The 14,163-nt window shown below is 44.8% G+C and overlaps 1 protein-coding gene across 3 annotated transcripts in view; it reads right to left on the bottom strand.

The window, feature by feature from the left end:
- The window catches only part of LOC106560618 (ras-related protein Rab-6B), a 198,898-nt gene that overhangs the window by 55,709 nt on the left and 129,026 nt on the right, over positions 1–14,163 (bottom strand). For 2 of the 3 annotated variants that reach the window (XM_045687973.1, XM_014123667.2), the window contains exons 5-6: positions 11,305–11,416; positions 11,061–11,096 (exon numbers count right to left, since the gene is read on the bottom strand). In XM_045687973.1, coding sequence (XP_045543929.1) covers positions 11,061–11,096; positions 11,305–11,416 — 148 coding nt within the window. The remainder of the gene's footprint in view (positions 1–11,060; positions 11,097–11,304; positions 11,417–14,163) is intronic. The other variant, XM_045687974.1, reaches the window with a different exon arrangement.

Here is a 14,163-nt window from a genome sequence, read left to right as displayed (position 1 = left end):
GGTGAAAACAAGCATTTTAAATATGACTCCCAATCAGGAACAATGATGAACAGCTGTTCCTGATCGAGAGCCACACAGACTACAAAGAAATATACAAACTAGAAAACCATAGAAAACCAACACTAGAACATACACAAAAACCCCGGACTAGATAAACCAAACACCCCTTATATACTACACACACAACCGGAACCATATGAAACAAATACCCCTCTGCCACGTCCTGACCAAATATATAATACAAATACTCCCTCTACTGGTCAGGACGTGACAATTTAACAAGCGTATTCGCGAAAAAAGCACTGTCGTTGCACCAATGTGTACCTAACCATAAACATCAACGCCTTTCTTAAAATCAATACACAAGTATATATTTTTAAACCTGCATATTTACTTAATATTGCCTGCTAACATGAATTTCTTTTAACTTGGGAAATTGTGTCACTTCTCTTGCGTTCTGTGCAAAAGAGTCAGGGTATATGCAGGAGTTTGGGCCGCCTGGCTCGTTGCGAACTGTGAAGACTATTTCTTCCTAACAAAGACAGCCAACTTTGCCAAACGGGGATGATTTAACAAAAGCGCATTTGCGAAAAAAGCACAATCATTGCACGAATGTACCTAACCATAAACATCAATGCCTTTCTTAAAATCAATACACAGAAGTATATATTTTTTAAATCTGCATATTTAGTTTAAAGAAATTCATGTTAGCAGGCAATATTAAACTAGGGAAATTGTGTCATTTCTCTTGCGTTGATTGCACACAGAGTCAGGGTATATGCAGCAGTTTGGGCCGCCTGGCTCGTTGCGTACTAATTTGCCAGAATTTTACGGAATTAACATTGACATTGAAGGTTGTGCAATGTAACAGCAATATTTAGACTTATGGATACCACCCGTTAGATAAAATACAGAACGGTTCTGTATTTCACTGAAAGGATAAACGTTATGTTTTCGAAATGATCGTTTCTGGATTTGACCATATTAATGACCTAAGGCTCGTATTTCTGTGTGTTTATTATATCATAATTAAGTCTATGATTTGATAGAGCAGTCTGACTGAGCGGTGGTAGGCAGTAGCAGGTTCGCAAGCATTCATTCAAACAGCACTTTCCTGCGTTTGCAAGCAGCTCTTCACTGTGCTTCAAGCATTGTGCTGTTTATGACTTCAAGCCTATCAACTCCCGAGATTAGGCTAGCAATACTAAAGTACCTATTAGAACATCCAATAGTCAAAGGTATATGAAATACAAATGGTATAGAGAGAAATAGTCCTATAATTCCTATAATAACTACAACCTAAAACTTCTTACCTGGGAAAATTGAAGACTCATGTTAAAAGGAACCACTAGCTTTCATATGTTCTCATGTTCTGAGCAAGGAACTTAAACGTTAGCTTTTTTATATGGTGTCACGCTCTGACCATAGAGAGTCCTTGGTTCTCTATGGTATAGTAGGTCAGGGCGTGACTGGGGGTGTTCTATGTTGTTTATTTCTATGTTGGTATGTTTGGTATGGTTCCCAATCAGAGGCAGCTGTTTAGCGTTGTCTCTGATTGGGGATCATATTTAGGCAGCCATTTCCCCACTGTGTTTTGTTGGGATCTTGTTTTTGTGTAGGTGCCTATTTGCACTTCACTGTCTTCACGTTTCGTTTGATCATTATTGTTTTTGTATTTTGATGAAGTTTCACATTATAATAAAGATGTGGAACGCTACTCACGCTGCGCCTTGGTCCAATTATTATGACGATCGTGACACATGGCACATATTGCACTTTTACTTTCTTCTCCAACACTTTGTTTTTGCATTATTTAAACCAAATTGAACATGTTTCATTATTTATTTGAGGCTAAATTGATTTTATTGATGAGCTATATTAAGTTAAAATAAGTGTTCATTGTTCATTCAGTATTGTTGTAATTGTCATTATTACAAATATATATATAAAGATCGGCCGATTAATCGGCAGCGGCTTTTTTGGCCCTCCAATAATCGGTATCGGCGTTGAAAAATCATAATCGGTCGACCTCTAGTTGAAAGTATTAGCATCAGCAATCCCTCAAGGGTTCATAGTATATGATGGTCAAGTGTATCTGGACAGAGACTATAACATCCTGCTGACTGCACAGACCAGCCTGGTAGTGAAACCAACTGTGTTACAATCACAGAGCAGCCAGCCCAGACCAGCCTGGTAGCTAAACCAACTGTTACAATCACAGACCGGCCAGCCCAGACCAGCCTGGTAGTGAAACCAACTGTGTTACAATCACAGAGCAGCCAGCCCAGACCAGCCTGGTAGTGAAACCAACTGTGTTACAATCACAGACCGGCCAGCCCAGACCAGCCTGGTAGCTAAACCAACTGTGTTACAATCACAGAGCAGCCAGCCCAGACCAGCCTGGTAGTGAAACCAACTGTGTTACAATCACAGACTGGCCAGCCCAGACCAGCCTGGTAGCTAAACCAACTGTGTTACAATCACAGACCGGCCAGCCCAGACCAGCCTGGTAGCTAAACCAACTGTGTTACAATCACAGAGCAGCCAGCCCAGACCAGCCTGGTAGTGAAACCAACTGTGTTACAATCACAGACTGGCCAGCCCAGACCAGCCTGGTAGCTAAACCAACTGTGTTACAATCACAGACCGGCCAGCCCAGACCAGCCTGGTAGCTAAACCAACTGTGTTACAATCACAGACCGGCCAGCCCAGACCAGCCTGGGGGCTAAACCAACTGTGTTACAATCACAGAGCAGCCAGCCCAGACCAGCCTGGTAGCTAAACCAACGGTGTTACAATCACAGAGCAGCCAGCCCAGACCAGCCTGGTAGCTAAACCAACTGTGTTACAATCACAGACTGGCCAGCCCAGACCAGCCTGGTAGTGAAACCAACTGTGTTACAATCACAGACCGGCCAGCCCAGACCAGCCTGGTAGCTAAATCAACGGTGTTACAATCACAGAGCAGCCAGCCCAGACCAGCCTGGTAGCTAAACCAACAGTGTTACAATCACAGAGCAGCCAGCCCAGACCAGCCTGGTAGCTAAACCAACTGTGTTACAATCACAGAGCAGTCAGGCCAGACCAGCCTGGTAGCTAAACCAACTGTGTTACAATCACAGAGCAGCCAGCCCAGACCAGCCTGGTAGCTAAACCAACTGTGTTACAATCACAGAGCAGCCAGGCCCCCCCCAAAAAATAGATGCTTCTACCCAGTAAAATATAACTTCAATCAAACAGTACTATTAAAGGTGAGAAGAAACAAAGTGTCAGCTTTAAGAAACACATGGGGGGGATATTCTGTCCAAGATATTTATCTGATGAATAGACTCAAAGGATTGGAGAAAAACATCTTCAGTAAGAAGTGAACCCCAGAAGGGGGTGTTGTTGGGGCTGTGTTTCTGGACCTAAGGAAGGCATTTGATACTGTAAACCATGAGATTCTCATCACAAAATTGTCCAAGTTCAACTTTTCCCCCGATGCCTTGAGATGGATGAAATCATACATTGAAGGCAGAACTCAATGTGTAAGAGTGAGCAATGAGCTGTCGCCCACTCTTAGCTATGATGTGGGTGTGCCCCAAGGGTCAATACTGGGGCCCCTCCTGTTCAGCCTGTACATTCATGATCTGCCTTCTGTCAATACTGGGGCCCCTCCTGTTCAGCCTGTACATTAATGATCTGCCTTCTGTCTGTACTGGGTCTGAAGTTCAAATGTATGCAGATGATACAGTGATATATGTGCATGCAAAGAGCAAACAACAAGCTGCACAAGAACTCACTAATGTAATGGTCCAGGTTACAAAGTGGCTCAGTGACTCATGTTTGCATCCCAATGTGAAAAAAACTGTTTGCATGTTGTTCACAAAGAGGGCAACAGATGCTACTGAACCAGATGTCTGTGTATCAGGGGAGAAGCTCCAGGTGGTATCTGATTTGAAGTACTTTGGCATCATACTTGATTCCAACCTCTCTTTTAAAAAGCATGTGAAAAAGGTAATTCAAATAACCAAATTCAACCTAGCTAATTTCCGATTTATACGAAATTGTTTGACTACAGAGGTAGCAAAACTGTACTTTAAATCTATGATACCCCCCCCCCCCCACACACTTAACATACTGCTTGACTAGTTGGGCCCAAGCTTGCTGTACAACATTAAAACCTATTCAGCCTGTCTACAAACAGGCTCTCAAAGTGCTTGATAGGAAGCCCAATAGCCACCATCACTGTTACATCCTCAGAAAGCATGAGCTCCTGAGTTGGGAAAATCTTGTGCAATACACCGACGCATGTCTTGTATTCAAGATCCTAAATGTCCTGGCTCCCCCTCCACTCAGTACTTTAGTTAAACAGAAAACCCAAACATATGGCAGCAGATCCACAAGGTCTGCCATGAGAGGTGACTGTATAGTTCCCTTAAGGAAAAACACCTTTAGTAAATCCGCTTTCTCTGTGAGAGCTTCCCATGTCTGGAATACACTACCATCAGACACACATAACTGCACCACATATCACACTTTCACAAAATGCATGAAGACATGGCTAAAGGTCAATCAGATTTGTGAACATAATCCCTAGCTGTGTATTGCCGCTTTCCATGTTGTCTGTTGTCTGTAGCTTGTGAGGTATGGAAACACTTTGTTGCTTTTATGGATTTTGTCTTGTTGCTTTTTGTTCTATGTTGCTCTGTCTGTATGCTACATCTTGCTTGTCCTATGTTGCTCTGTCTGTATGCTACGTCTTGCTTGTTCTATGTTGCTCTGTTTGTATGCTACATCTTGCTTGTCCTATGTTGCTCTGTCTGTATGCTATGTCTTGCTTGTTCTATGTTGCTCTGTTTGTATGCTATGTCTTGCTTGTCCTATGTTGCTCTGCGTGTGCTCACTGCTCATTGATTGTCTGTATTGTAATTGTTTTTAATAACCTGCCCAGGGACTGCGGTTGAAAATTAGCCGGCTGGCTAAAACCGGCACTTTTACTGAAACATTGATTAATGTGCACTGTCCCTGTAAAAACAAACTAAACTCAAACCACCACATCTCTGGAGCTGTATTTACATTATACTACCACCTGACAGTATTTATAGTACACTACCACCTGACAGTATTTACAGTATACTACCACCTGACAGTATTTACAGTATACTACCACCTGGCAGTATTTACAGTATACTACCACCTGGCTGTATTTACAGTATACTACCACCTGGCAGTATTTACAGTATACTACCACCTGGCAGTATTTACAGTATACTACCACCTGGCAGTATTTACAGTATATTATCACCTGGCAGTATTTACAGTATACTACCACCTGACAGTATTTACAGTACACTACCACCTGACAGTATTTTCAGTATACTACCACCTGACAGTATTTACAGTATACTACCACCTGACAGTATTTACAGTATACTACCACCTGACAGTATTTACAGTACACTACCACCTGACAGTATTTACAGTATACTACCACCTGACAGTATTTACAGTATACTACCACCTGGCAGTATTTACAGTATACTACCACCTGACAGTATTTCCAGTATACTACCACCTGACAGTATTTACAGTATACTACCACCTGGCAGTATTTACAGTATACTACCACCTGACAGTATTTACAGTATACTACCACGTGACAGTATTTAAAGTATACTACCACCTGACAGTATTGCTATCTCTAGATACATGACTGTACAATACCTCTGGGTCCCAGCATTCTATATTCATCATCAGACTGTACAGTAATTCAAACTGACCTCCTGTCCTGTTCCCCTAGAGTGGTTGTGAATGTATAGATGTGTACAGTGCCTTCGGAAAGTATTCAGATGCCTTCACTTTTTAACACATTTTGTTTTACGCTACAGCCTTATTCTAAAATGCATCTTCAGCAATCTACACACAATACCCCATAACGACAAAGCGAAAACCGTTTTTTTTTGCAAATTTATTACAAATAAAATAACTTATTTACATAAGTATTCAGACCCTTTGCTATGAGACTCAAAATTGAGCTCAGGTGCATCCTGTTTCCATTGATTATCATTGGGATGTTTCTACAACTTGATTGGAATCCACCTGTGGTAAATTAAATTGATTTGGAAAGGCACACACCTGCCCACAGTTGACAGTGCATGTCAGAAGGAATTGTTCGTAGAGTTCAGAGACAGGATCGTGTCGAGGCACAGATCTGGGGAAGGGTACCAAAAAATGTCTACAGAATTGAAGGTCTCTAAGAACACAGTGGCCTCTATCATTCTTAAATGGAAGAAGTTTGGAACCACCAAGACTCTTCCTAGAGCTGGCCGCCCTGCCAAACTGAGCAATTGGGGGAGAAGGGCCTTGGTCAGGGAGGTGTGCAAGAACCCGATGGTCACTCTGACAGAGCTCCAGAGTTCCTCTGTTATGATGGGACAACATTCCAGAAGGACAACTTTCTCTGCAGCACTCCACCAATCAGGTCTTTATGGTAGAGTGGCCAGACGGAAGCCACTCCTCAGTAAAAGGCACATGACAGCCCGCTTGGAGTTCGCCAAAAGGCACCTAAAGATTCTCAGACCATGAGAAACAAGATTCTCTGGTCTGATGAAACCAAGATTGAACCCTTTGTCCTGAATGCCAAGCATCATGTCTGGAGGAAACCTGGCACCATCCCTACAGTGAAGCATGGTGGTGGCAGCATCATGCTGTGGGGATGTTTTTCAGTGGCAGGGACTGGGACAGGATCGAGTCAGGATGAACATTATTAGGCCCTAGCAGTGTGGAGAAGGCTGAGATATTATTAGGTCCTATCAGTGTGGAGAAGGCTGAGACATTATTAGGTCCTAGCAGTGTGGAGAAGGCTGAGATATTATTAGGCCCTAGCAGTGTGGAGAAGGCTGATATATTATTAGGTACTAGCAGTGTGGAGAAGGCTGAGATATTATTAGGTCCTAGCAGTGTGGAGAAGACTGAGACATTATTAGGTCCTAGCAGTGTGGAGAAGGCTGAGGCATTATTAGGTCCTAGCAGTGTGGAGAAGGCTGATACATTATTAGGTCCTAGCAGTGTGGAGAAGGCTGATACATTATTAGGTCCTAGCAGTGTGGAGAAGGCTGATACATTATTAGGTCCTAGCAGTGTGGAGAAGGCTGAGATATTATTAGGTCCTAGCAGTGTGGAGAAGGCTGATACATTATTAGGTCCTAGCAGTGTGGAGAAGGCTGATACATTATTAGGTCCTAGCAGTGTGGAGAAGGCTGAGATATTATTAGGTCCTAGCAGTGTGGAGAAGGCTGAGATATTATTAGGTCCTAGCAGTGTGGAGAAGGCTGAGATATTATTAGGGCCTAGCAGTGTGGTTGTGGAGAAGGCTGATACAGTATTAGGTCCTAGCAGTGTGGAGAAGGCTGAGACATTATTAGGTCCTAGCAGTGTGGAGAAGGCTGAGATATTATTAGGTCCTAGCAGTGTGGTTGTGGAGAAGGCTGATATAGTATTAGGTCCTAGCAGTGTGGAGAAGGCTGATACATTATTAGGTCCTAGCAGTGTGGAGAAGGCTGAGATATTATTAGGTCCTAGCAGTGTGGAGAAGGCTGAGATATTATTAGGTCCTAGCAGTGTGGAGAAGGCTGATACATTATTAGGTCATAGCAGTGTGGAGAAGGCTGAGATATTATTAGGGCCTAGCAGTGTGGATGTGGAGAAGGCTGATACATTATTAGGTCATAGCAGTGTGGAGAAGGCTGAGATATTATTAGGTCCTAGCAGTGTGGTTGTGGAGAAGGCTGATACATTATTAGGTCCTAGCAGTGTGGAGAAGGCTGAGATATTATTAGGTCCTAGCAGTGTGGAGAAGGCTGAGACATTATTAGGTCCTAGCAGTGTGAAGAAGGCTGATATATTATTAGGTCCTAGCAGTGTGGAGAAGGCTGAGATATTATTAGGTACCCAGAAGTGTAGTTGTGGAGAAGACTGAGACATTATTAGGTCCTAGCAGTGTGGAGAAGACTGAGATATTATTAGGTCCTAGCAGTGTGGAGAAGACTGAGATATTATTAGGTCCTAGCAGTGTGGAGAAGGCTGAGATATTATTAGGTCCTAGCAGTGTGGAGAAGGCTGAGATATTATTAGGTACTAGCAGTGTGGAGAAGGCTGAGATATTATTAGGTCCTAGCAGTGTGGAGAAGGCTGAGATATTATTAGGTCCTAGCAGTGTGGAGAAGGCTGAGATATTATTAGGTCCTAGCAGTGTGGAGAAGGCTAGCTGCCTAACGTTAGCTAGGCTAGGGATTAGGGTTAAATTTAGGAGACAGGTTAAAGGGTTAAGATTAGGGTTAGGGGAAGGGTTATCTAAAATGATTAAGATTATGGGTTAGGGTTACGGTTAACAAAACATTTTGGGAACAATGCAGCAATGGAGAAGTGAAACAAATACCAAAATATCCTTAACACATTGCACCATGTCTACACACCGGCCTTGACACACTACACCATGTCTACAAGACAGCCCTGTCTTAACACACTGCACCATGTCTACAAGACAGCCCTGTCTTAACACACTGCACCATGTCTACAAGACAGCCCTGTCTTAACACACTGCATCATGTCTACAAGACAGCCCTGTCTTAACACACTGCACCATGTCTACAAGACAGCCCTGTCTTAACACACTGCAATATGTCTACAAGACAGCCCTGTCTTAACACACTGCACCATGTCTACAAGACAGCCATGTCTTAACACACTGCACCATGTCTACAAGACAGCCCTGTCTTAACACACTGCAATATGTCTACAAGACAGCCCTGTCTTAACACACTGCACCATGTCTACAAGACAGCCCTGTCTTAACACACTGCATCATGTCTACAAGACACCCCTGTCTTAACACACTGCACCATGTCTACAAGATAGCCCTGTCTTAACACACTGCACCATGTCTACAAGATAGCCCTGTCTTAACACACTGCATCATGTCTACAAGACAGCCCTGTCTTAACACACTGCACCATGTCTACAAGACAGCCCTGTCTTAACACACTGCACCATGTCTATAAGACAGCCCTGTCTTAACACACTGCACCATGTCTACAAGACAGCCCTGTCTTAACACACTGCACCATGTCTACAAGATAGCCCTGTCTTAACACACTGCACCATGTCTACAAGACAGCCCTGTCTTAACACACTGCACCATGTCTACAAGACAGCCCTGTCTTAACACACTGCACCATGTCTATAAGACAGCCCTGTCTTAACACACTGCACCATGTCTACAAGACAGCCCTGTCTTAACACACTGCACCATGTCTACAAGACAGCCCTGTCTTAACACACTGCACCATGTCTATAAGACAGCCCTGTCTTAACACACTGCACCATGTCTACAAGACAGCCCTGTTTTAACACACTGCATCATGTCTACAAGACAGCCCTGTCTTAACACACTGCACAATGTCTACAAGACAGCCCTGTCTTAACACACTGCACCATGTCTATAAAACAGCCCTGTCTTAACACACTGCACCATGTCTACAAGACAGCCCTGTTTTAACACACTGCACCATGTCTACAAGACAGCCCTGTTTTAACACACTGCACCATGTCTACAAGACAGCCTTTTGCTTTTATCAAAATCTCACATATGGTAGCTAGCTGCTCTAAACCCTGTCCTACAGCCTGATCTAATCCCTGTTTTACAGCCTTGTCTAATTCTTGTCCTACAGCCTGATCTAAAACCTGTCCTACAGCCTGATCTAAAACCTGTCCTACAGCCTGATCTAATCCCTGTTTTACAGCCTTGTCTAATTCTTGTCCTACAGCCTGATCTAAAACCTGTCCTACAGCCTGATCTAAAACCTGTCCTACAGCCTGATCTAATCCCTGTTTTACAGCCGTGTCTAATTCTTGTCCTACAGCCTGATCTAAAACCTGTCCTACAGCCTGATCTAATCCCGTCCCTACAGCCTGATCTAATCCCGTCCCTACAGCCTGATCTAATCCCGTCCCTACAGCCTGATCTAATCCCTGTTTTACAGCCTTGTCTAATTCTTGTCCTACAGCCTGATCTAAAACCTGTCCTACAGCCTGGTCTAATCCCTGTCCTACAGCCGGATTTAATCCCTGTTTTACAGCCTGATCTAATCCCTGCAATACAGCCTGATCTAATCCCTGTAATACAGCCTGATCTAATCCCTGCAATACAGCCTGATCTAATCCCTGTAATACAGCCTGATCTAATCCCTGTCCTACAGCCTGATCTAAACCCTGCAATACAGCCTGATCTAATCCCTGTCCCATAGCTTTATCTGCCGTTATGGCCGCCTTCCTTGAATGTTAATTGACTGATCCAGTCAATCTGACTCAGGAAACTGCCTTGCACAGCACTTTATCTGCCTCCCCTAGATCAATTAGACACTGGGTGAGCTTTCCAAATGGCACCTTATTCCCTATATAGTGCACTACTTTTGACCAGGGTTTTGGTCAAAAGTAGTGCACTGTGTAAGTAATAGGGTTCTATTTGGGATTTAACCTCTGGTTCTGAGATGTGAGCATGCCGGTGGGAATATCGGCTGCAGCGGAAGCGGGAAGCGGAGGTGTATCTTAACCTATCCTCCGCCAGCTGTGCCTGCCATCTTAACGACCCTGTAAACGCTATTATTACTGTGCCTGGCTAGAGGTGCTGACCATCACTGTGAAGTTGGGTTTTGTCTACGTCCCAAATAGCACCTTATTCCCTTTATAGTGCTTTACTTTTACCCATAGGCCTCTGGTCAAATGTAGTGCACTGTAAAGGGAAGAGGGAGCCCATTTGGTCTCGTGTGGCTCAGTTGGTAGAGAGCGGCGCTTGTAACGACAAGGTTGTGGGTTCAATTCCCACAGGGGGACCAGTACGAAAATATATTTTAAAAAAACTACTGTAAATCGCTCTGGATAAGTGCGTCTGATAAATTATTAAAAAAAAATATATATATATAGATATATATATATATATAAAATATAAAATAAAAAAATTGAGATGTAGGATTTGTGTGTGGTGGTTTAGCAAGGCTGTGACGGTGCCTTGGTAACTCTACCTGGCAGCGGTGTCACTGGGTTTGTTGGACAGGATGCTGAGGGGACATAGAAAGCAGTGAGACGGACTAACTGAGGCATACTACTCTACGTCTCATGTTTAATTAAATGTGGCTGAAGCCTGAAACACACTACCTAAAAGCCTCGTCACTCCCCCACTGGTCCATAAATAAGACCCCTGCTTCTTAACACAGCATGAAAGGCAAAAGGCTTCTGATTATATGTCTACGGATACACTACACATACCTCTTATCTCCCAAGTCTGTTTTGTTGCCGACCAGCATAATAATTACATCACTTCCTCTCTCTGTTCTGACGTCATCGATCCATTTGGATGTTTGCTGGAAGGAGTTCACATCTGTTGAGGAATAGCAGAAGCAAAAAAAAAAAGTATTTCAAGTGGACTGAATATCAGATATTGTTTAAACGTGCCTATTGCCAAAGAATGGTGGTGTATACATTGTATACAGACACAATGTATAACTTCAATATTCACAAATGTAATTTGCATATCACTCTCAGATATAAGATGAAAATATCAAAATGTTCGACCTTTTCAATGTGGGTTTGGTAGCATTCCTATTGACCTTGACCCAACCCATTCCTATTGACCTTGACCCAACCCATTCCTATTGACCTTGACCCACCCCATTCCTATTGACCTTGACCCAACCCATTCCTATTGACCTTGACCCAACCCATTCCTATTGACCTTGACCCACCCCATTCCTATTGACCTTGACCTAACCCATTCCTATTGACCTTGACCCAACCCATTCCTATTGACCTTGACCCACCCCATTCCTATTGACCTTGACCCAACCCATTCCTATTGACCTTGACCCAACCCATTCCTATTGACCTTGACCCACCCCATTCCTATTGACCTTGACCCAACCCATTCCTATTGACCTTGACCCACCCCATTCCTATTGACCTTGACCCAACCCATTCCTATTGACCTTGACCCAACCCATTCCTATTGACCTTGACCCACCCCATTCCTATTGACCTTGACCCACCCCATTCCTATTGACCTTGACCCACCCCATTCCTATTGACCTTGACCCACCCCATTCCTATTGACCTTGACCCACCCCATTCCTATTGACCTTGACCCACCCCATTCCTATTGACCTTGACCCACCCCATTCCTATTGACCTTGACCCAACCCATTCCTATTGACCTTGACCCACCCCATTCCTATTGACCTTGACCCACCCCATTCCTATTGACCTTGACCTAACCCATTCCTATTGACCTTGACCCAGGGAACCATGTTAGGGAACCATGAAGGGAGCCATGTTAGGGAGCCATGTTAGGGAGCCATGTTAGGGAGCCATGTTAGGGAGCCATGAAGGGAGCCATGAAGGGAGCCATGTTAGGGAGCCATGTTAGGGAGCCATGAAGGGCGCCATGTTAGGGAGCCATGTTAGGGAGCCATGTTAGGGAGCCATGTTAGGGAGCCATGAAGGGAGCCATGAAGGGAGCCATGTTAGGGAACCATGTTAGGGAACCATGAAGGGAGCCATGTTAGGGAGCCATGTTAGGGAGCCATGAAGGGAGACATGAAGGGAGCCATGTTAGGGAGCCATGTTAGGGAGCCATGAAGGGAGCCATGTTAGGGAGCCATGTTAGGGAGCCATGTTAGGGAACCATGTTAGGGAACCATGAAGGTAGCCATGTTAGGGAGCCATGTTAGGGAGCCATGTTAGGGAGCCATGAAGGGAGCCATGTTAGGGAACCATGAAGGTAGCCATGAAGGGAACCATGTTAGGGAGCCATGTTAGGGAGCCATGAAGGGAGCCATGTTAGGGAGACATGTTAGGGAGCCATGAAGGAAACCATTTTCGGGGGCCATGTTAGGGAGCCATGTTAGGGAGCCATGTTAGGGAACCATGTTAGGGAGCCATGAAGCGAGCCATGTTAGGGAGACATGTTAGGGAGCCATGAAGGAAACCATGTTCGGGAGCCATGTTAGGGAGCCATGTTAGGGAACCATGTTAGGGAGCCATGAAGGGAGCCATGTTAGGGAGCCATGTTAGGGAGCCATGTTAGGGAGCTATGAAGGGAGCCATGTTAGGGAGCCATGAAGGGAACCATGTTAGGCAACCATGTTAGGGAGCCATGTTAGGGAGCCATGTTAAGGAGCCATGTTAAGGAGCCATGTTAGGGAGCCATGAAGGGAACCATGTTAGGGAGCCATGAAGGGAGCCATGAAGGGAGCCATGTTAGGGAGCCATTTTAGGGAGCCATGTTAGGGAGCCATGAAGGGAGCCATGTTAGGGAGCCATGTTAGGGAGCCATGAAGGGAACCATGTTAGGGAGCCATGTTAGGGAGACATGTTAGGGAGACATGTTAGGGAGCCATGAAGGGAGCCATGAAGGGAGCCATGAAGGGAGCCATGTTAGGGAGCCATTTTAGGGAGCCATGTTAGGGAGCCATGTTAGGGAGCCATGAAGGGAGCCATGAGGGGAGCAATGTTAGGGAGCCATGTTAGGGAGACATGTTAGGGAGCCATGAAGGGAACCATGTTAGGGAGCCATTAAGGGAGCCATGTTAGGGAGCCATGTTAGGGAGCCATGTTAGGGAGCCATGAAGGGAACCATGTTAGGAAGCCATGAAGGGAGCCATGTTAGGGAGCCATGTTAGGGAGCCATGAAGGGAACCATGAAGGGAGCCATGAAGGGAACCATGTTAGGGAGCCATGTTAGGGAGCCATAAAGGGAGCCATGAAGGGCGCCATGTTAGGGAGCCATGTTAGGGAGCCATGTTAGGGAACCATGTTAGGGAGCCGTGTTAGGGAACCGTGTTAGGGAGCCATGTTAGGGAACCATGTTAGGGAGCCATGCTAGGGAACCATGTTAGGGAGCCATGTTAGGGAACCATGTTAGGGAGCCATGTTAGGGAGCCATGTTAGGGAGCCATGAAGGGAGCCACGTTAGGGAGCCATGTTAGGGAGCCATGTTAGGGAGCCATGAAGCGAGCCATGTTAGGGAACCATGAAGGTAGCCATGTTAGGGAGCCATGTTAGGGAGCCATGTTAGGGAGCCATGAAGGGAGCCATGTTAGGGAGCCATGAAGGGAACCATGTTAGGGAGCC

The sequence above is a fragment of the Salmo salar genome, chromosome ssa10 (genome assembly GCF_905237065.1).
Source record: "Salmo salar chromosome ssa10, Ssal_v3.1, whole genome shotgun sequence".
Lineage (NCBI taxonomy): Eukaryota > Metazoa > Chordata > Actinopteri > Salmoniformes > Salmonidae > Salmo > Salmo salar.
The sequence above is the reverse complement of the archived record's forward strand: the minus strand, read 5'-3'. Positions and strand labels throughout refer to the sequence as shown.